The sequence below is a fragment of the Rhyacophila brunnea genome, unplaced genomic scaffold (genome assembly GCF_057557595.1).
Source record: "Rhyacophila brunnea isolate RB1 unplaced genomic scaffold, BYU_Rbru_1.0 scaffold_2, whole genome shotgun sequence".
In the NCBI taxonomy this organism is placed as follows: Eukaryota; Metazoa; Arthropoda; class Insecta; order Trichoptera; family Rhyacophilidae; genus Rhyacophila; species Rhyacophila brunnea.
In genome coordinates this window covers 52498100-52522684 of record NW_028232859.1, presented here as the reverse complement: position 1 = coordinate 52522684, position 24585 = coordinate 52498100, and the positions used below count along the sequence as shown (strand labels likewise).

At 35.2% G+C, this 24585-nt stretch overlaps 1 protein-coding gene across 3 annotated transcripts in view; it reads right to left on the bottom strand.

Moving 5' to 3' along the window:
* Nucleotides 1-24585, bottom strand: part of Asap (ArfGAP domain of ASAP) — a 291585-nt gene that overhangs the window by 133616 nt on the left and 133384 nt on the right. For all 3 annotated transcript variants that reach the window (XM_085947281.1, XM_085947282.1, XM_085947280.1), the window contains exon 3: nt 3460-3608. In XM_085947281.1, coding sequence (XP_085803407.1) covers nt 3460-3608 — 149 coding nt within the window. The remainder of the gene's footprint in view (nt 1-3459; nt 3609-24585) is intronic.

Below are 24585 nucleotides of genomic sequence, written 5' to 3'. Positions count from 1 at the left end.
GGTGTCCGTTAAAGCCGAAATTACGTTATATAAAAGTAGGATTTAAATGAACGTCAATGCATAAACCGAGAGCAGTTGTCAGTATTCGACGTATGACGTATTCTTGACACGTGTTCAAGTTTATCCCGGTTCTTCCTCACTCGAGATCGATTACCTGCTTCTCCTTACGCGTTATGTATTTCAGTTCCCATTATTTCTGAGTTCTCTGAAAATCTTATATGATTTTAAACAATGATGAGGTAGGTAGAATATGATAACTTTAATTCACAGAAAAGTTTTCTACTATCAAATAGAAATAAATAAACCATTTTTTGTGAGAGATATGAATGGACGTGATTATCATACGCAGAACATTGTTTATATATGCCGTTATATCGAGGTTCTACTGTAATAACTAGAGAGACATGAACACGAAGAATGCATTTATAGATTAAGACCTATTTCACACGGAACACCTGTGTGGCGCCACCGGCGAGGCGAGATTCCGCAGTTACACATATAGATCGCGGAATGAAAGCTGAGGCCATCTACAGATACGAAAGCTGTGTGTATTGGTGTGTTTCTGGGGCAACGGACATTGCACAACGTCTACGAGAAACAGCCGTTTGTCTAGCTAACGCCTACTTATTGCGCTTATAGCGAAAAGAGTACAACATGCGTATACGTTGATGTTTAGAATATTCCAGACGCTTTTACAGGCTGTTCCTTTATTGATTAGTTCGATGGATCTTTTGTTTGTGAGAGGTCGTGTAAAAGTCGATTTAAAAATTTGAAACAACCTGTTTGTAAACAATACGTCTGTGTGAGTATTGTCGTCGCCTCAACTTTGGTTTTGAGATCTATAACTGACGGGGGCACACGAGTGTCGCGTTCATTTATATGTAAATGCGGCATCTCGACACACCGGTGGCTGGACACAGGTGTCCCGTGTGAAACGGCTCTTAGCGACGTGACGTTTTATTACGATACTAACATTACGGATGATCTTCAGTTCAGAGTTCAGACGAAACGACCGTCACAGAGAGATTCAGAGACGAAATATGACAAAATAGTATCAGTTGACCAAGACGGATAATTAATAATACTCGTAACATAATATGTCAGCGTCAGTCGATTGAGTAGTAGAAGTGAGTAGGGTCCACAGTTTCAGAGCACCTACGACAGTCAAGCCGGAGAGGTGTGAATCTCTCACAGATGGCAATGTTAACCTTTTAAACGGCATGCTCCGTAGCGATTGTTCCATTCCGAGCGATTTGTGAAACATAATTAGCTGCTATAGATTAAATCTCGGGCGGAATAATTTAATATATCGCAAAAGGCGTCGATCCAATATAATAGACGCAAACGCTAACTTATGAAACGTGTTTCGATTCAGTACGCAGATATACATATTTATATATATAATAATATACAAGGTAACAAATTAATAATGGTATCTCGCAGGCGGCTCTCGTGGTGCAGTTGGTAAGGCGCTCGCCTTCCACCCGAGAGTTCCTGGGTTCGATTCCCAGTCATGACAAAAACATTTATGTGTTTTTCTCAAAGCCTGGGTGTTTGTGATTGTTTAAAATTACTAACAACCACCTTGTACGAAAAAGCAAGGACATGGTTATTAATAATTCTAAAAAAAAAAAAAAAATGGTATCTCGCATTGAAATCAAGAATTCAATGCGTACGGAATACTTAGTAATACGGATTTCTTTGTATTGTAACAGTGATTCCAGGACATTTTTAGTAGATAAAACTGGTCATAGTAGTGTGAACAGGGTCGATTATGAACGGATCAATTTCTAGCACTAAGAAGATTTTATAGCCACCCTTTGACAACTTAATTAATACTTTTTTAATAATAATGAGTAAATGTTTCTACACCGGTCTAAGGAAGGAAATATCAGATGTCCTTTACCGGCAGATATTGTTAGTAGATCAATATGTACTCTAATATATATTTTTGTAATATTCATATTATACCCTTTCATCACACGTGGCAGCCAGATGCTGTTCGATTTTTCGAGAGAGATTTGGTGAAGCGTCTTGTCAGACACCTGAGACACCCCCGGCCGTTGTCAGCACGGTCGTCCCTTGCACATGTTTATATATATAATTTTATTCAAAATGTAACAACCGCAATTGTATTCAGCAATAAACCTCGCCGTTTTCTTCAAACTATCATCCGTGTATTTTTATGGCTCCGAAGACTACCAAGCCACTGATGATGTCTACTGACGCCCAAACATCGGGAGGGAGTACCTACACATTTTCCCTCCAAAATTCGACCGGAAGTGATAAACTGAATCTGTGACTACAATAAAATAATTTATATTAAGAAACATTACATATAAGATAGCTTTGATATATATAAAACGGCGGCCAGTTGTTTACGCCTTGCTTTGATTGCTTTTTTGCGATCATAAATCTTACATAATTATTCATCTAAATTTAAAAATATTCTTTTTCAAGCCAACACGAATGCACCAGCGTAACTGAATCTAACATTTTCACTGTTAAGTATATATTATTATAATTTTAGTTCACAATCTTTACATTATTTTTTACTGTCTGTTTCTAATCAGTTCAATGTCTCTCGCATCGATGCTCATTTCCTTGTAAGCATTTGAGGACTTTAGGATGATTAACTCTATCGAATGCTTTCTCGTAATCGTCAAAGCACATGTAAATATCAATATTAACATCTAGGCACCTTTGCACTAGAATGATTAAGATGAAAAGTACTTCGTTAGTGCTCAGATCATTAATTTCTGAAGCCAAATTATATTTCACTATTGTAATTTTCACATTTTCTAAAGATCCTATTGGTAATGAAAACCAGATACTTGTATTAAATTAAATATTAATATTAAGTGAATTACCGTTTCCAGTCAATGGACGACAAATAAGATGTTAATTTGTTAAATAAAATAGTACCTACTTAGTAAAAAGCAATTTTATAATAGTACATTAAGTAATAATATTTGATTCCACAATTATTTAAAAAAAAAATAGTAATATTAAACTATTTCAGTTTAACAAAACTAAGACAATAAACGACGTGTAGGTACTTAATAAATCTATTTAAATTATTCATTTACCTCCATGCGGAGACTAAACTCGTTTTCTATTTTTCTGTAGGTAGTAATTTTATTATTTCAAAAATAGGATAAGTATTATTATTTACTAGAATTAATGTTTCCGTGACCTCGTACTTTTTCTCATCAACAAAATATTCCAAATAATAACCACATTAAGTTAGTATAATGCTCGGACTAGACATTATTATTGTGTTTAATTACTAAATAATATTTATGATTTAATAACTATCAAGTTAGGTTAGATACTAAATAGATTTGATACACCATCATATATTATAATCATTAGATTGAGCTCGATCGGAGAAATTGTTTACACAGCCAGCGGTCTGAAAAATAATAAAATAATATATGATAATACTAGGAATCCTACCAGAGTCTTCATGAGGGCCGACAGTTCCTTGGTGACCACAGCGAACTTGAGAAAAGCGGCACCAATGTCTGGCTCTTGATCCTTTTGCATGGCATTCCCTCCCAGTCTCTCCAGCGCGCGTGACAGATACATCTCATTGTCCACGTGAGCTGAAACAAACGGAGATGTCATGTCGTTAGTAGGCACATGGCGGGGACAGATATGACACGTGTAAAACGTGCGTCATTAGCAGATTTAGCAACGGAATTATGCACAGTTACAACTTGAAGGCGATCAGTTGAAATTTATCAGGACGTATATTTGCTAATCATTTAAGCGTTTTTAAAGTTAAACCTGCTCTAATTGATGACGATTTCGAAACATAAATTTAAACATAGTAAGCAGGTTTCATACTATGATTTATGAAGCTTTTGTATGCACTGATTTAAGTAAGTATATTATACCGATAAAATTTTTGTTACAGTTAGGTACCTATATTGCCTTTTATACATGTCATTGTCAAGAGAAGACATAATTATTAACAATTTAATAATTAGGTACACCAAGTAATTATTAGTAAATACTAACTTGATTGTGTAATGCCGGGGATCCCAGACAATTTTAGATACATATGAATCCCGGGATTAGTAAACATAATCTCGAAACTTCCGGGACTGATTTTTATCAATCACAATCAATTGGTATGTGTACAAAATCAATATGTTAGTGACGCGTATGTACCTGCACATGTCACAGTGGGAATCATAATAAATAACCATTTTTTGCTGCCATACGTAATCGTAACAACATCATAAAAAATAATTAATTCATTTATTTAAAAACCAGTTAGACGCCACTGACGTGCTGCCACGCGGACGGCGTCCAGCCACAATGCCACGGACGTGCAGCCACGCACTTGATTCTGCGCCGAATTTTATAAATTTATGTTTTAATTTTCTCATTGAATTTAATACAAACACATCAACATCACGAATGAATAGCAATTTATTGTTAGAATCTCGGAATGTTTGTGAATTTTACTATGTGAAGGTATTGTATATATAATGTCAACACAATATGTTATTATTTTTATTTTAATTGAACTTGTATTTGTTATCCTTTCTTAAATATAATTAAATTAAATCGATGTATTTCCAAGATTGAACGTACACAAAATTAAAATTAAAATGTCTCTAGTCAGTATAAAGTATTATACATTTTTGACCGATTTTATCAACGTTATTTGTATATATATGTATATTTTTTTTACATTAACCATAGAAAAAAAATGCCAATCCCGGGATCGTGAAATAGTAATCCCGAAATCCCGGGATCAAAATTTTGGCTCGGGATTGAATTCCCTAATCTCAACATCATGTAGTTTAAAAGGGACAGCCACAAATCCTTTAATTCCACAGTTTTCGAATTATTCGAATTTCCTCTTCCAAAAGATGTATTATTAAAACACAAATTAAGTGGACGTATGATATTATCCCGATCAAAATTTGGGATCAGCTATATAAACAGTTACTACACCATTATATACTGTTAAATTATATAAGTGGGTACGTACTAAATTTAATACAATACATAATATTATTACACGAATTTACCATTTAATACAATACATAATATTATTACACGAATTTACCGGATAAACCAGCCGCGAATTCTAATATAATTATTCAATGTTTGCAAAGATGCGGACGTGTTTATGTATGACTAAGCCTGGGGGAAATTTCGCAGGAATTTATATAAATACTTGTCTTTTAACAGTCAGAATTTGAGTGACCAACTTCAAAGGCCGGAGTATCTTTGACCACTGCCCGACAAAATCAGATTGCTTTGTGATACACGTGAGATTAGAGCGGGAACGTACTTGAGTTCAACTTTGCTGTGCTGATATGTAGTTAAAACCAGAACGTAATAATCCCAAAAAATATTATGGATACTAGATTTAATTAAAATTAAACTAAGTAATTATGATTTGGAAACAGTAGACCAATATCTGAACGCTATTATTAATATTTTCACATATGGTAAAATGGAGATAATATGTCAAAAATCACTAATATCTATGAAAGCTAAAAATATTTGAGTTGACATGCGTGTGACATTTACTAATTCAGCGGGGTTGATTCGTCTCGCTCGACCCCTTTCGCCGTTGCGCGAATTACCTTGCATTGTTGTTAATTTGGACTTATCTCTCTTTCCGTTTCCACACAGACTTGCAGTAAGTAACACGAAATGCGTAGATAAACAAGTGTGTAATATTTTTTTTTATTAAAAGTATATCATAAACATAAATAAGTAATATATTTACAGAATTGTGACCACGATCTAACGTCTCCAATGTTCTAATTATATAGTTCAGATCAAGAACATATTCTGGCCGTAAATAAATATTGTAAAAAAACTGTAAATTTTTTTCTGCAGCTGATGTACATGTGTAAATGCACTTGCAAACAAGAAAATGTGGGCCATATTAAGGGGGGATTACTGTTTTATCGGAAATAACGCGTGGTCTCATCATATGTTATTTTGATTAAAGCGCGCAAATGTCTACGGTGTAACCTACCGAAAATATATTTAATTTAATAGCAATGTTTGTAGATGTGAGTGTGCGTTGAGTTTCAAACAAATGATTGTGGACGTCCATTTATATTGCGACAAAAGTTTAACAACCATCTGAATACGGACATAATATTATGTACCTACCTTGGACTGGACTTATAGCGTATCAGTAAAGAAGTTCTCCTTAAAAAAATATTGTAGGAAATGAAACTTCTCGGATAAGTAGGTACCGTCGAAATCCAAAAGTTGACATAAAGTTGAAGGAAAATATGGAAAACATCAGACTTAAAATGAAAACTTAGGAAGGGATCAACACGATGTTTATGTACATAGCTGCGTGGAATAAATACCAACTTTATAATTTATAATAAATTCGCGTGTTATTCGTTGATTTTTTTCACTATTTACAGTTTGTAACGACTATATCAGTGGTGGCGAACCTATGACACGCGAGATGATTTTTCATGGCACGCGTTTGGCACGGCATAATAATAAATGACAGATCGTATTGTATAAAAAATAGCAGGCAAATACTCTTAAGAATAAGCAATACGTTTAATGTGAGTATATAATTGCATAGGTCGGTTCTTAGGTTTTATGCGTCACATATCATAATTTTATCAAACTAACCTCATCAGGCGGCGGGGGTAGCCGCGTCGCGAACCTCTGATTTTATTCGATTTACAATGCTTGACACCAAATGCCTCATCTGATTTCATTGTAACACCAACATAAAATACCGTTTAAATATCTATGATAATATAATATATATTTGATGGCCCAAACATTGTCACCTAATCTTTACCCCGGCGGCTTTATAAAACTCGTAACTAAAATCCCTTGGAAAATCGTCAATCTATTTTTCTATTTCAGTTTAAGTCCTCGCCCTGTGTATGCACTGGTGTACACTAGGTGGGAAGAATTTGGTAAATTGAAACAAGTATGCGAGGTGACGAATGGAGTCAATAGATTAAGAAAATATTTAAATTGTTTAATTATGTTTTCCAATAATATGGTATGTACCTAGCACGTAAGTTTTAAATAAAGAAATATCTTAATAATAAATATGTATACTGGTATGTGAGGAAGATGTAAAATTGTTATACTATAAAGGAGATGAATGCCGGAGTAAATGAGAATTGAGATAAATAAATGTAAGCGAGGATTAAAATATAGTAACATGTATAGCATAATTACCGCAGAGAGTTACTATTAAACTCAGTAGTTTTGTTTTGTATAATTAAATTCAGTAGCTTCATTTTATAATTTAAAATAATACACGTACTGCACTGCCTTATCCTATAAATCACTGTATACTGCATATTATGCGTGAGTCGGAAGATTATTTTGATAGTATGTGTGTACTGTTATACCGATACGATTTGAACGAATCGGCTGGGAATTCCCTATCCATTTTTTTCTTTGCGATGTTTTTATAATTTGTAAATTTTAAAAAACTTCTTAAATACTTAACTTTCTGCGTAGCTTTCTTCCGTAATTATGTTTTGAATAATTTTGTCTAGTTTATAGATTAGAATAAGATTTTATAACAAATTAAATGTTAAGTAATAACGCGCGACGCACTGCTAATTAGGTGGTGCCTCTGAGGAGGGGGGAGGGAGGCTTAAAAAAGTTCCTCTCCCGAAATGAGTAGTGCGGGAGTTCGATTCTGTCCTTCTAATAAGATAGTAATGTAGTTCGATTTCGCTCTTCTGATAGGATAGTTGAGTTCGATTCGGCTCCTCTAGGAATATAGTATAAAACTCACGCTCCTTTATGGCGTGCCAGTTAATAACTAAATAAGTAAAAATTATCAATTGAATATTAAAAAATAAGTTCCTAAATAAATAATCCTTTTTATATAAAGTTAAAAATTAGATGTATAAACCCTGAAATGTTTTAAATGATAAAAACCGTGTTATAACAAAATAAATAAATAAACAGATTTTAATATTTTCTTTAAGACTTTAATTCACATTGTATACATTTCCAAAAAAAACTATAAACATTTAATAACCACCCTATGGTACGTGCACTAACAAGTGAGCTAGCCAGATTTGTGTCGTGCTATTGGGGGTGTGTTAATTGCTACCCAAAAAATGGCTGTACCAAATAAGAAACAAAAACTTGGAGGAACTAGTACCTAGTAGTAATTCTGGCGGACCGTTCCAAAATTGGTAGACCGAAGTGTATGACGTCACTGAAAAAGAGATAAGTAATGCTAAATGCGTACTATGCTCTGTGAGTGGTATCTAGAATATCATCATTTTTAATAGAATTCTTTAAAACCATTTTCCCCATGAAAAATTGCTCGGCACGCACGTCAGACGACAGTTGAACAATAATATTTGGGAATTTTGGCACGCTTACGTAAAAAGGTTCGCCAACCCTGTATTACTATATTGTTATGGAAGTCCTGTGATATTTTCCACCGCGTCTGAGTACGAGGTCACGGTCACGTATGTCACATTAAATATCGATCAATAATAAAAAAAAAACCGCAAATGTGAAGAAAATACGGCATGTTTGCAGAGCGTCTTGCAAACTGTCTACATAAATTCATAGAGAGCGGAATAATATTACAATGTGTTACAGTTACAGCCTACACCCCTCAACGCGAGATACTCGTACATACTATTGCTACTCGGTGGATGACGTGAATTAATTACTTAAGTATATATTTTTCTTTCAACTTATCGTCGAAAGCTGTTTATACAAAGTTCCCGCTTCACAAAGTATTCCGTAGATGCTGTACGGTTTTTGGCGACATGACTTTTCAGTAGGCATTTTAGTCAGAGATTGCTATTTTGAGTCGTATCATACAGATACCTCATAACATAACCGATACTTTCGTTAGTACTATACGAATACCAAGTATCAATACTATTTTTTCAGATAATTACAATTATGGTATCGATAGGACACCTCTAGAACCATTGCTACATAATAATATATGAGGACTTCCTTCTTGAACATCAACGAATTTAGATAAAACAAACTTGTAAAATTTAACAATAAACAAGATATTTACATATCTTGCGTATACAGAACATTGATTTTAGAATAATTAACGATTTACGATGCAAGAATTATAGCATTATTCGCACACCTGAAAGAAGACTGCCACAATTTAAAAATAAACACCAAAAAGAAATTTTCGATGTGAACGCTTACGTGAACGGGGTATACAATATTAATTTGTATTGTAAATTCATACTTATAATGAAATCGGAGTTTATCGGAGTTTACATCGGGAATTATTAATAACAATGTCCTTGCTTTTTCGTTCAAGGTGTTGTTAGTAATTTTGAACAATCACAAACACCCAGGCTTTGAGAAAAACACATAAATATAATATTGTGTCCTCACCGTGAATCGAACCCATAGCTCGCGCTCTCGGATGGAAGGCCAACGCCTTACGTACTGCACCACGAGAGCCGCCCATGTAATATGAAGTAAGTTGCGGGTTGTAGTTGTAGCACTTAATTGAATGAATTGCGATGGTAGGGCTAGTTATTAAACTTCATAGACTGCAATGCGGTAACCTGTTCGCAATGAATGAAGATTTTCGATATTTCGATTATATTATTAAGTACTATTTACTTCAATATGCACAGTTTACCATATTGAATTCGAAGTATGAGCAATAACTAGCACCGAGTTTATAGTTTCGTGTTACAGCCTGATTAATAGTGGGCCTTACTGAAAATCGAACAATTATTAATAATACGAATCAGTCTATTTTTTCATTGTGTTTATTGTTCATCTCATCAATTTTTCTTTATGTATTTCACGCGTGCGAAGTCGTGGGCGATTGCCAATGTGTAATATATTATAATATTGCTGCGGTACTTCTAGCGTCTAGCCCAATGATACTCAACCTTTTTTTTCTTCGGGCCAAATACATATATTTGTAAAGTAACGCGGGCCGCATCACTACTATTGTGACGAAAAAAATCATGAAACCCCCCCCCCCCCCTTTTTTACAAAACATTTTTGAGATTTTAAAAATTATGCGTGTTTTTTAAATTAATAGTGTGCAATAGCAACACTCTTATACCAGATCTGATGTGGACCATAATGACAATCCTCTTCGGGTGTCAGTATCTGTGCGTCAAAGTCGAAACGAATCTCAAGACATACGAAATTCCTGATAATAAATGTGTTTCGGGCCGCACATAAAAGCTTAAAGGGCCGCATGCGGCCCGCAGGTTGAGTATCGCTGGTCTAGCCAATATACTCACAAATTTTGAAACGTTGGTACCGAGTATTTATAAAGTAACATCTACAAAAGTGTCACAATTTGAATTAATTAATTAATCCAAATCTATTATAGAACCACAACTTAAGCAAATGCTTTTGTAACATTTTTGGGGTTGTTGTGGTTTTATTTTTCGGGATATATTATATGACATCACGGGAACCCTGTACAGCGTATACGTGCAAATTGAACTTATAATCCCGATACATAATAGAGACAAATGGAAATAACTATGAATACGCGCCGTTGCATTAAGAGATTTGCATACAAAGAGACACGCTCGCCAATTCCTCGCACGCACTCATCAGACGTTATTAGTAAGCCGAGCACGCAAACAGAACGGAATTCGTCTATCTACGAGGGTGGGTCAATAATTCCTTAGAAAAAAGCATTAAAACAGTTTTTTTTTTGTATTTTTTTTTTTATTTCTCAACATAATCTCCTTGGAGCTCAATACACTTGGTTAGACGTTTCTCAATTTTTTTTAAACCGTCAGAAAAATAAGTTTTCGGAAGGTCCTCAAAATAAGCATTTGTCCGATCGATGACTTCTTCATTTGAAAAAAAACGTTGTCCACTTAGCCATTTTTTTAAGTTTGGGAAAAGGAAAAAGTCACTGGGGGCTAAATCTGGCGAATACGGTGGGTGGTCGACCAATTCGAACTTCAATTCTTCAATTTTAGCCATTGATCGTAAACATGTGTGAACACGGGCATTGTCCTGATGAAAGAGGATTTTTTTCCTATTTAAATGAGGCCGTTTTTCTTCAATTTTGTTTTTTAGCTGGTCCAATAAAGATGCATAATAATCCCCTGTTATTGTTTTTCCTTTTTCCGAATAGTCAACGAAAATAATTTCACGTGCATCCCAAAATACAGTAGCCATAACCTTACCAGCTGATTTTACGGTTTTCGCCCTCTTTGGACATGGTTTGCCTTCGCAATCCACTGCTTTGACTGTTCTTTCGTCTCGGGAGTATAGTGGTGTATCCATGTCTTATCTACAGTCACAAAGCGACGAAAAAATTCATCCGGATTGCGTTGCATGAGCGACAACAGGGCTTTAGAGGCCACCACCCTATTGCGTTTATTGTCGACTGTGAGCAAACGCGGCACCCATCTTGCAGAAACTTTTTTCATGCCCAATTTGTCATGTAAAATAGAAATGACGCTACCTTTTGAGATCCCTGTAACCTCAATTATCTCACTCAACTTTAATCTTCGGTCACTTAACACCATATCGTGGATTTTATTGATCATTTCTGGTGTAGTCACCTCTACAGGACGTCCTGAGCGTGGTTCATCCTTTGTTGATGTACGACCACGTTTAAATTTATTTAACCAGTTATAAATAGTTGCAAGTGAAGGAGCAGATATGCCGTGAACTAAATCTAACTCATTTTTTATTTCCTTTGCTGTTAACCCTTTTATATTAAAATGTTTAATAACAGCTCTAAACTCAATTTTCTCCATTTTCCATTTTTCCATTTTCCTTTTTTTTTAATGTACGAGAAACACACAACAACCCGACCAATCTGATTGAAACTTCGCAGCATACTGAATCGGTAGTGCCGCTGCATGAAAACAAACCGCTTACAGTACTAGTCGCGCCACCTGTCGGCTTTTCTAAGGACTTATTGACCCACCCTCGTATGTAAAGGCCAGAGAACGCCGAGACAAATCATTGGATCTCCTTCAGGTCATAAATTTGCAGCTCAATTATGATATCCAAACACATTTACGTAGGTAAATCCCCACTTTGCTTCAAAATTGAGCACAATGAGTGAATAATATCTATACAGATTGGTAAATATTTATTCGATAACACACGAATGATGCCATGTAAACAAATTTTACCAACATGCTTAATATAAAAAGGTTTACTGTCTGTGCGAAACAAGTGTGTATTAAATATTTAAATGGTAAATACTAATAGATGGACAAATTTTATGAAAGAAACCGCTAGATACGATGCAGATGATAGCAACTGACATAATTTTATTACAGGTGTACGTTATAACCTCTGCTCATTGCCGGTGGTTGCATGGTGTTATAATATTTGTATTTATTAACATTTTGGCATATCGTCCGGTGAACTGTTAAAACCTTCATGTAAAATTTTTGTCAAAATGATTTTTATTTTTCTATTCATCCATATTACCTACACTGCATATTTTAGTAAAATCTTTAATGTAATTTATATAGTACACAACAAAAAATAAAATACGTTTAATTATAAAATTGTCCAAATAAATAGGAATGTATTGTATCATTTTAATAAGATCGTAATACTTCCAATGTACATAGTCATCACATCGGAGTTATTATAAACACTCGATAATGACGAGCCTCCACTACCTGTTATTTATATAAATAAAGTTAATCAGAGACATAAAAATCAATCGTTTAAGATGTGGTTAAGCAGTTGCTTCTTCTGTAAAATTATAAAACTGTCACATCGGAGGTATAAACAGCTCAACGACAATATATTATTAAAATAAATGTATGTACCTAATTCATAAAATTATTGTCGAGTGCTACTGATCTTTGTATTTAAATATTATTTCATTTAAGAGCATACTTCAGTGAAACCGCAAATAATTTTCAGCTATAGGTGCGACGAAATTTTGGACTCGCTGGAAATCGGAGAGCGAACGTCGAGCTGTGAACACGTCAATTTGTTTCGTGATGGCGACGGGGGTATTAATTCTTAAATCATGTAAAGATGACTAAAAAACGTTACCCATTTACTTGAAAAAGAAAACATGTCAATGAATATATTATTATTGTTACTAATAGAACAATAAACAGAACATTAAATGGACGCATGTTGGATTTATATGACAAATTATATTTCGTTCGGCACGCGTCATTTGCACAATCCGCCCATCGCATAGCCACGATCTTTTTAGACCATGCCTCAACTGAGGTATAAGCCTTAATAAAACTCATGCAATTTTAATCTTTCATAGTGAATAAAAGTCAAGTAGGTACATACCCTGTACTTAGTTATTACCAAATATTTATTTCGAATATAATGTGCAATTGTGAAACATCTTTGTTCTCATATAAATTTCGAATCTCAAATAAACGATACCTATGTATTTTTAAATTGTTATAAATTACCAAAAAGAGCTGGTCGGTGAATATTCCATTCGGCTTGGAGCAGTGGTTTTCTGCAGTTTTGTGAATCTGTCTTGAGGGCTTTTGACAATTTTCCTTCGTACAAAGTGAAAATACATGTAACCATACGTCGCTCTCTAGGATTGATATAGTTCTATAAAGAAAAATCCCCGGCATATTATTTAATATCGGTAATCAATTAACGACAAAACTGCAACATATTGTCATTTGGGGGACAAGAATACAGTACATACAAAATAATACGCATTGAGTATGATTGATTATCAATTATCACAGTAAAACATTACTAAATAACGGGCCGATTAATAATTATGATGTATATACCTACATTTAATTATTTTATTCACCATATGGTCAATTTTAATTGAATAAAAATCTTGTTAAGACAACCTATTAACTGTTACCTGTTTAATAATAGTTGTAAATTAATTAATGATTAAATTTGTAAAATAATCGTACCAACTATAAAAAAAAAACCGGAAACCACACTGCAACAAATGCCACACCTCTGTGGATTGTATTTTTCGGCACGCAAATTACAATGTATAAATAGTGGCACCAACGTTTATCTTATCTATAAATAATCGTATCAGATAAAAAAAAATCTAGCCATTTGAGGACACTTGTACAGAAATATTTAATTAAAATGGTGACACACCCGTGTATAATTCAAGTTACAATAAAAAAAATCTGTGCTACAGATCAGACGTGAACACAGCATTAAATGTTAGTGGCTATATCCATGCAATTCGATTGAAAAGATCAATGTACCTAATAGAATTTTTTATATAAAATCATATTATTATCAGTGTACTGGGTTATAATATTTAATAAATGACGGCGTGGCGAATTGGTTCAATGCAGACGGTAGAAAATGAATTGATTCCTAAATTTGCAGGGGTCAGATTTTATTTTAGGCTTGCGTTTTAAGTGGACAGCAAACATCATGAAGAGAAAACGGATTAATTGAGGATTCTTAGAAGTCAATTTCCAACACGTATTGGCGACTGATTTCAATAGAATACACAATTTATAGCGATGCAACAACGAGGCCAAAATATTAAGCATTGTACAGTGTACACACAGAGAAAAAAACTGACAACTCAATCTTATATTTATTATAAGTAATTATTTGTTTTATCGTAAATCATTGGAATATTTTTACGATGTCATTTTGTATGTATACAGTATTCTATTACTTAAATTAAATATATTATAAATATAAATGAATCTTCAATCGTATATAAACGCGTCCCAATATCCAGAATCAGGACGATGACCACTGGCAATAATTATTATTTCAAATGTTACCCAAGTACAATGGAGTGAAAAAGGAGGAAAATCTCGTATTGTTATATCTAAGTAATAGGTATATAAGTAAAGTATATAAGCAAGGACAAAACGGTGTTAAAAATTGTGTTATGTGACTAAATATATTGACTATATTGACTAAATCGCAGGGTTATTTTTTTCAACTTTTTGAGGTTGGTTTTGTCAACAAACGTATTTTATATTAAAATAGCTGTGTATTCGACATGATATTTAAAGACAAAGAAGATCGAATAACGTGCCTAGTATTTAAATTTATGAATCTAATAAATTTATCGGAATGTCGAACTATTTAAAAAAGCGGAAATTGCAATATAGGAATGCAATAAAAACGAGAATATTAATAAAAAGGAAATAATAATTCAATAGGCCACAAAACGAAATTAATTTCGTTCTGGCGGCGCAAGCCCGTGTATAAATTAGCGGTAAGTTATTTTTTTGCGACGGAATTAGGAAAGAGCGTGGGACCGTATTCCGTATATCTCTCTGCGATTTGCGAAAACCGAGATTAAAACGTTATTTAATTAGCAGCATGTCCCATATTCGCAATCATGACATTTAAATTTAAAATTAAGCGGCACAACGAGCGATGAAACGATCTACGTTAAAAATTTCACTAAGGAATAAAATCAGAATTAAAAATTAAAGATGTCTGTTGACGAACAAAATTCACACACACATTCTTCACCGCAATGGCAGTGGGGCGACCAAGTTAGTATAAACTATAACCAGTGGGAAAGAAAGGGTCTGGAATAGGATCCTCGTGACATCAAAACATTGGACGACCTCAGCAAGGTTTTTCAAAGATATCACTCAAATCAATAAAAAAAGAGATAAATATGCTGTTCCGTATTCAGGCATTTAATTATCCCGGGATCAGACATGATGTTTTTTAAAACGGCCGCTCATGACCGTGTTTTAACTGTTCTAAAGCGAGACAATTACATATTATTGAGAATTGAGATGCAGCGATTTCGAAAATTTACCGCGAGCTGTCAAGTGTCGTTGAGTCTTATACCGCTACATATTTTTTAATATATTATCATACTTGATCTATTCGGATGCATTTGGCATGAAGTAAGACGCAGCGTCGTGTGTCTTATACTGATTATTGTAGATAACCGCGTTGCACATGGAATTATCCTGAGTGATGACTGTTTTAAAGCGAGGCAATTACATATTGAGAATTGAGATGCAGCGATTTCGAAAATTTACCGCGAGCTGTCGTTGAGTATTATACCGCAACATGTGTTTAAATACGTCATACTTGATAATAATCGTATGCATTTGGCATCACGTAAGAAGCAGCGGTGTGTCGTAGCCCGCTCTCACGGTGTTACTGATTATTGTAGATAACCGCGGTGCACACGAAATTACCCCGAGTGATATCCGTGTTATTTTTGACCAAGGTTGGAATAGCCCTGCTGATCTGATTCTGAACAAATGATGAAATTACCAACAGTGAAGATCAAACGTTGGATTCCTCAAAACAGTGTCAACCTGGCGGATTTTCTTTATACCTACTACAACGTATCGCTAAATATGAATCGGCTTAGTTACGGAACGCTGGCATGTGATGGGAAGAACCGAGACGATTGGCTAGCGACAGGTAGTGTTGAAGGCGTGACGAGCATAACATGCTCCACCGACCGACGAAGAAGGTCCAAGGTGAAGAATAAGTATTATTATATGTTATATACAATGACATTAATATGGACGAAGCATCTAGAAAATAAAATGACACTCACTTTGTGTCGGGTCTGCCGGATGGCGAAATTCATATTTTAATATCGGTATCCTACGCTCAAATGAACATTCTGCTTGCAAGCGGTCTGGCGACACCGCTGGGTCTGCCCATACAAAATTTCTGACTGTCAGGTTTCGACTCCACCGTTATTATTGTGTTACAAAATGCCAATGTGCCTAGTTAAAAATTGTATAAAAATCTACTAAACACTCCAAGAAAGATGGGATATCACTTTGCATGTGTTAGTATTATTTATTATTTATAAAATGCCATTTTAAGATATTGATGAATGTTTATTCAATGCAATTGAATGACAGGAACCATTGGACAGTCAGTCGCCTGTGATTCGCTGAGCTCACTGGCGTCTAATCTCCGAGAAGTCGTAAGTAACCGAGAATCTGTTTCTAACGCAATGAGTCATGACACTAATACGCCATTACAATAAAGGTTATATTACTATACATTCTCGAAGCTTGTATCGCATAATGGAAACGGATACGTCAATGGTCACGTGACATCTACCTATACATCTGTAAATGACTTTCATGCACAATTTCTCGTGCGCGCCGGGTATGAAGTGAGTCGTCCATTTAATATGTCATTGGTTATATATAATAATAAATAGGTACTTCGTGAGATACAAAAATGCTTAAAATTTTTACAGCTTTGATTTTCTTAGAAATCAAACAAATATTTTCCCTGACATTTCAATTAAAATACCTCAAATAAAGATGTCATGTTGTACGTTTAAAACCCAAAAACGTTTCGAAAAGACGTAAATATAATATGTATTGTTTTCTTTTTGTAGCCGGGAGCGAAATGATGTAATGGAGATGAAAACGTTTCGGTAGACATTTTTTTGGGTTTACTGGACGAATGCCAGATAATAAACACGTAAGTACCAAGATTATTCACGGTAACACAGACTCAATAAACAAATAATACGTATTACTTATAGATGTATTTTACGATTAATCATAGGTATTATTCACCATTTCTATTCATTGACATTTGTTTTTTTTATTCATTTCTCATGCATCAGTGATATTCAAGAAGTGTTTCGCGAGTTCGTATCTAGGCTCAGCGATAATTGTTAACGATAGCGTACGAGAAAATCTACAAATATTGAATATTGAATGATAAACTGTTCATGTAACCTGTTAATAAACGGCCATGTAGTTCCTGCCAAATCTTATATTTGTAGGTCAGTTAGGATTTTTATAAGATTTTGCTAAATATTTTAAGGTTCCTCCAACCAAAAAAGGTTATAAATCACTGCACATCTCGTTATGATGATATATTCAAATCCAAAATAAATATATACACGGTTTAATTTGGACTACTAAAGCATTTATACACCAAGCGACGATTTTGTGGTATTAGTTTTAACAGTTTCTGGTGTCCCCGAGGCTCAAACTTGGGCCCATTGCTGTTTGTAAATGACATAACATTGCAATTAAATTTTTTATGTTTTTTGTTGTTCGCTGATGACTTGAAACTCTACTTGGAAATTGTCACCTTGGACGACAGCTGTCATCTCTAAATTGATAAAGATAATATAATAAATATAATATTAGATATAGGCAGGTGTAACCAGCTGGGCTTATATATTGATAAATGCAATATTTAGAGTGTTGACCTGAGTCTATTTTGAATTTGATAATGGCGCTACCCCTTCATATTTTGTTCAAGTCTTTCTATTCTGGCATTGCTCTCTTTTTGTTGCCTATCCTGATTTTAGCAACCTCCGAGACCCGTCAACAAAATCGTCAACGATCTTCAGCCCTTAAAGTACGTCATTATTGACCAACAGACTTCTTCGATCTATTCACAAAAAGGACACGAGATCTTTTCTGAAATTTTATAAAATACTTTATTATTTTCACCAGCAATGCTGTCATTTATAATTCAAGTATTCAACTCGAACAAGAAATTTATAAAGACGCCCGTTTAGTTTTCCGTAGCTTCTAATTAATTTCCACATTGAAATTAAAAATAGAATGTAGATATCACATAAAAACTGCATACAGTGTAGTTTATTTACCGGCTCAGCGTAATTAAAATCCTAGCAAATTAACAAACATTTAGCTATATGAGGCAGCGTGTGAAAGTATGCTATGCAATTCTTTTATTTTGTTCACCTACATTGCGTTTTTTGTCATACACACTACTGCTAGAACGTTGCAATTAAGAGATCATAAAAAAAACAGTTTAGCGAAATATTTACATGGACATAAAGAGAAAGTAAACCTCAGAGATGAATGTATATTATCATTGTATGCATTACACATTACAGTTACTTACGTGAAATGGCACTAGCTTACACTGAGTTTAATTAGGTTAGTAAAATACCGTAACTAATTGAAATATCATGCGTCAAAGAGGTATTTATAACTGTCGTGTTTCTTTTAATATCATATTTTTAACGCTATTAGAACTCTGATGTATTGCGTATGAATATTACTAGAAAATACCAGGCGTATTTTATACCTTCACTGCAGTAATGGAATAAAAAATCTAATCATATCGTTGTCAATAATGTGTAAATGTAAGTAAAGCCTGCAGAAAATAGGACTAGCAAAATGAAAAATAAACTATGAGCGGACAATCTAGATTGTTAAATTCAAATTTCACATTTATTTATTTTTACATAGTACGGTGAACATTAGTAGGACAGCTAACTATTGACAGATTCTGTAAGTCTCAAAGACTGCGACGGGAAATCATAATGAAAGAATGTCATATGATATGACACTAGACATCCTGAACAGGTGAGTTACACCAGCGGAAGCGACATAGAGGTTGACTACGAAGGAGGTTGTTTGACTATGTGGCGTAGAATTGGTATAGGATGGAAAAGCATTGGAAAATAGAAAAAAATAAATAGGGACAAGCGCCAGTAGACTGTAGAGTGTCGATGGTACTTTTGGATTGCTAAATCCCAACATGAACACAGATAAACAAAAAAGAGATGCATATGTATGTAATACTAGCAACTTTGCATTATTATGCATATTGTAAGGTTTTAAGCTTCGTATAATGTTACATAAACTATCTTATCACATAAATGTAATTCACCACTGCATAATCATTTATCAAATAACGGTATGTTCAGTAATATTGGATCTGGATAAAGATTTGGCAGAGCTAATAAAGAAATAAGTTATCCAATTCAGAATTTCCACGATATAGAATTTTGGGGATGTTTTAGTAGAGAGTCTGAACAGGTGCTGATATAATAATAAATAGCATAAAAAACTCGACTTTTGAAAATACAAAATCAAAATGAAGGTCTCTTGGTCAGTGAATACATATTGCTCCCTTTGGTTCTAGGTATACCGCACTTCCACAGACGGACGATCACCTTTTAGGATGTAGGCCATAGGGAGAGATCAACGCAGGTATGTCACATTTATAGTACCTAAAATACATTTTAAGTCCATTTATTGTAACGTAATCTTCGGTAAATTGACATATCGCGAATGGGACTTTGTCCCAGATCCTGTCTGCCCACCACGATCGTGGCGAGTGTAAATTCAATCTGACAAAAGTACTTTGTAGTGATCTATTAGAAACGACTGTTAAATTCCTATTGTCGACTATCGGTGCTTGATCAACTAACGCTGGTCAGTTGTAGATACATATATAACTCGAATCTATAAAGCCTGGCGATGCCTAAGGGTATAAACTGAGTTGCGAGTAACGATCTATATACTAAAATAATATGTAAGGCCTTCCGCTCACGAGAATACTCAAAAAAGACGAGACTGAAACTAAATTTTCAGCCAGTATCTAACTAATATATTTCAACGACGGGTCGCTCACGGCAAGACTGGAATCTCTCAGTTTTAAAACGTTCGCTACTAAACTGAAGAGACGCGACATGCTAGTCTCCCAGTCTCTCAGTTTCCAGTCCAGTTACCAAAATTGGTAGCACTGACCTGAACAAGCAATAACAAGTCAAGACGTCATAAGTTAAAGATGGGCGGACCGATTTTTAATTAAAAATTTATGGAAGAGGTCGAGATTTACCCGTGCCTGTATAATTACATGCTGCCAGAATACTCCCGTTTATATTTTGTATATATATTATAATAGTTTATATTTATTATGACAGTTTGAGGTGGGTTTCAGTAACGCCGTGTGCGAAGCATCAGTCATTTCCCAGTTCATGAGTTCCATCAGCAACCAGGTTCGTCAATTTCTCCATGAGCGAAAGGCCTAAGTGTACAATTTTTTAGACAATTTTTAATTCAATACTTTACAGATCTAAACTTTTAAATCGATTCGTCATACAGCAATGTTTGTAGATATTAGAAATGTAAAATCGGACCGATACAGAATTATCATTACCGTAAGCCCGGAACAGATTAAACAAAAAATCGATGAATATAAATAACCGATTAAAATACATAATCAATCATCATCATCGGCTAATACCCGGAAAATTACTACACCATCAACACAATGTGCATTAATCATACCGTATAAAAAACACTGAGATCACTTTTGAATAAAAATTTCTTTCTCGATCGGAATCCGGATGTTTTTATTGCGCAGGCGTGCAGGTAGAATGATTACGTTTCGTGAGCATTCGAAGCGAGGTCGCGCAGAGCGTCATTCCACTCGATCGGCGAGTAAAAGTTGCGCTCGCAAAAAGCTGTAATTGCATCGAATTATGTGTGCATTATTATGAAACCGAACGCCGGTCTACACATGTCGGGTTTGTTCCCAATTTGCGATTCTATATCTGAGCACTGAATGAAAAAATAAATCCGTTAGCTCAGATAATTTACATAGCGAAACTTCGTAAATAATGCCTAATGAATTAAAAGATAACCATAATCAATAATTTCAAGACTTCTACGTATTTTTCTATTTACAGTTATAACTTTTGGGCAATACCTAAATATAAATTGACATGATAGTGACGATAATTCATTACATAATGTCATAATCATTCTTAGATATACAACCCTCGGCAGGGTCTTGGCATCATCCAGAAAGTTTCTTCAGCCCGGATCCGAGCATTATCAAACCCTCTTAGCAGCCACTCGGTTTTGACCACCCAGATCTTCAGAGGATGTATAGGTACAAATGCCACCTAACTGGTAGCTCATCCGGCATTGATATTAGGTAGCCGATACATTACATATACCTAGCCCAAAACAACTTATGAATCTCTCCATAAAGATATAAATTGTATTTCTCTCAACATGTTTGCTGATAGCAGATGATTCTGGTAAAAAAAAAACGTTAATAGCAGACGCAGGAGAGTTTATTAAAGATTGTCTTCGTTTTCTTCGGGCCTTGTTCTTTACAAGCTTTTGGAAACCAAAATACCACTTGCATTACACAATATAAGGTTCAGTAGAAATGTCAAAATTATTTTGCGTCCACATCATTTGAATATGAACACGACTGGCTTAGTCCTCTTCGAGTTGAAGTGGCGGAGCACACCGCAAGAGGCCGTGAGACGCGCGCACGGCTAGCAGCAGTGTGCTATGGCCCTAAGACTTAGACGAACACTGCCGACAGATTCGTAATACTTATATGGATGAAGGCCTCCCCAAGCTTTCTCCAACTCTCTCGGTCCTGTGTCGTTCGCTGCCACGTATTTCCGCCGAACTTTACCAGTTCGTCAATCCAGCGGCTTTTAGGGCGACCCTGTGGCCGTTTCGTGCCCCTTGGGTACCACTGGATGACGGCATTTGTCCAGCGGCCGTCCTTTCGGCGAGCAATGTGCCCCGCCCATCTCCATTTCAGCTGTTTGGCAACGTCTATTACATCGCGTACTCTTGTCTGCTTCCTAACCCATTCGTTTCTCTTACGGTCCTTTCGCGTGATGCCCAACATACACCTCGCCATGCCTCGCTGTGTGACTCTTAGCCTTTGGACATCTCTCGTGTTGAGGGTCCACGTCTCGCAGCCATACGTGAGCACGGGTAGCACACATTGGTTGAACACCCTACGCTTAAGACATAATGGTAGATCACTCTTGAAGATACTATTCAGACGTCCGAAAGCACTCCATCCCAGCTTTGTTCTTCGAGCAATTTAATCGTGCATGCTTCCGTCTATGGACACCTGCTGTCCGAGATAGACGTAGCTGCTGACTTGCTTGAGTTGGATGCCAGAAATACAGATAATCGCAGGGTCCGAAAAACAGTTCCTCATCACTTTTGTCTTTGAGACGTACCTATATCTAATATATAAAAATTAATATTTGTGTGTTTGTTTGTTCGTATTTAATGCGCAGCCATACCGTTCATCCGATTGCGATAAAACTTTGTAAACTTATTGCTTGCACTTGCGGGAAGAGTATAGGCTATACTAATATATAAAAATGAATGTCTGTATGTCTGTCTGTCTGTGTGTCTGTCCCGTATGCGTTCCTATACCATTCATCCGATTGCAATGAAATTTTGGTAAGTAGTTGTATGCATACCCATAAAGGTTTCTGAATTAGAAAAATCATCATCTTCTTCTTCTTCTTCATTCTATCTTCTTTTATTCGTATGGTTCCTATACCATTCATCCGATTGCAATGAAATTTTGGCAAGTGGTTGTATGCACACCCATGAAGGTTTCTAAATTAGAAAAATCATCATCTTCTTCTTCTTCTTCATTCTATCTTCTTTTATTCGTATGGTCCCTATACCATTTATCCGATTGCGATGAAACCTTCATCAGTTGTTGTGGTAACACCCGCAATGGTTTTTGAATTAGTACAACCATCTTCTTCTTCTTCTTCTTCTTCTTCTATTCTATATTCTTCTATTCGTATGCGTTCCTATTCCATTCATCCGATTGCAATAAAATTTTCGTCAGTAATTGTGCCAACACCCGCAAAGGTTTCTGAATTAGTACAACTATCTTCTTCTTCTTCTTCTTCTTCTTCTTCTTCATTCTATCTTCTTTTATTCGTATGGTCCCTATACCATTCATCCGATTGCAATGAAACCTTCATCAGTTATTGTGGTAACACCCGCAATGGTTTTTTAATTAGTACAACCATCTTCTTCTTCTTCTTCTTCTATTCTATATTCTTCTATTCGTATGCGTTCCTATTCTATTCATCCGATTGCAATAAAATTTTCGTTAGTAATTGTGCCTACACCCGCGAAGGTTTCTGAATTAGTACAACCATCTTCTTCTTCTTCATTCTATCTTCTTTTATTCGTATGGTCCCTATACCATTTATCCGATTGCGATGAAACCTTCGTCAGTTGTTGTGGTAACACCCGCAATGGTTTTTGAATTAGTACAACTATCTTCTTCTTCTTCTTCTTCTTCTATTCTATATTCTTCTATTCGTATGCGTTTCTATTCCATTCATCCGATTGCATCAAATTTTTCGTCAGTTATTGTGCCAACACCCACGAAGGTTTCTGAATTGGTACAACCATCTTCTTCTTCTATTCTATCTTCTATTCGTATGCGTTCCTATACCATTCATCCGATTGCAATGAAATTTTGATCAACTGTTGTGCTCACGCCGCAAAGGTCTCTGAATTGTTACAACTATTTTCTTTTTCTTCTATTCTATCTTCTTCTATTTGTATGCGTTCTTATACCATTCATCCGATTGCGATGAAATTTTGACCAGTTGTTGTGAGCACGCCCACGAAGAGTTCTGAATTAGTACAACCATCTTCTTCTTCTTCTATTCGTATGCGTTCCTATACCATTCATCCGATTGCAATGAAACTTTGGTGAGTTGTTGTGCCCTTGCCCGCAAAGGTTTCTGAATTACTACAATCATCTTTTTCTACTTCTATTTGTATGCGTTCTTATGCCATTCATCCGATTGTGATGACATTTTGACCAGTTGTTGTGCGCAAGCCCGCGAAGGTTTTTGAATTAGTACAGCCATCTTCTTCTTCTTCTATTCGTATGCGTTCCTATACCATTAATCCGATTGCAATGAAACTTTGGTGAGTTGTCATGCGCATGCCCACGAAGGTTTCTGAATTATAAAATCATCTTCTTATACTATTCGTATGCGTTCCTATACCATTCATCCGATTGCGATGAAACTTTTGTCAGTTGTGTGCGGTTTCTAAATTATTATTATATAACATACAAAGTTTG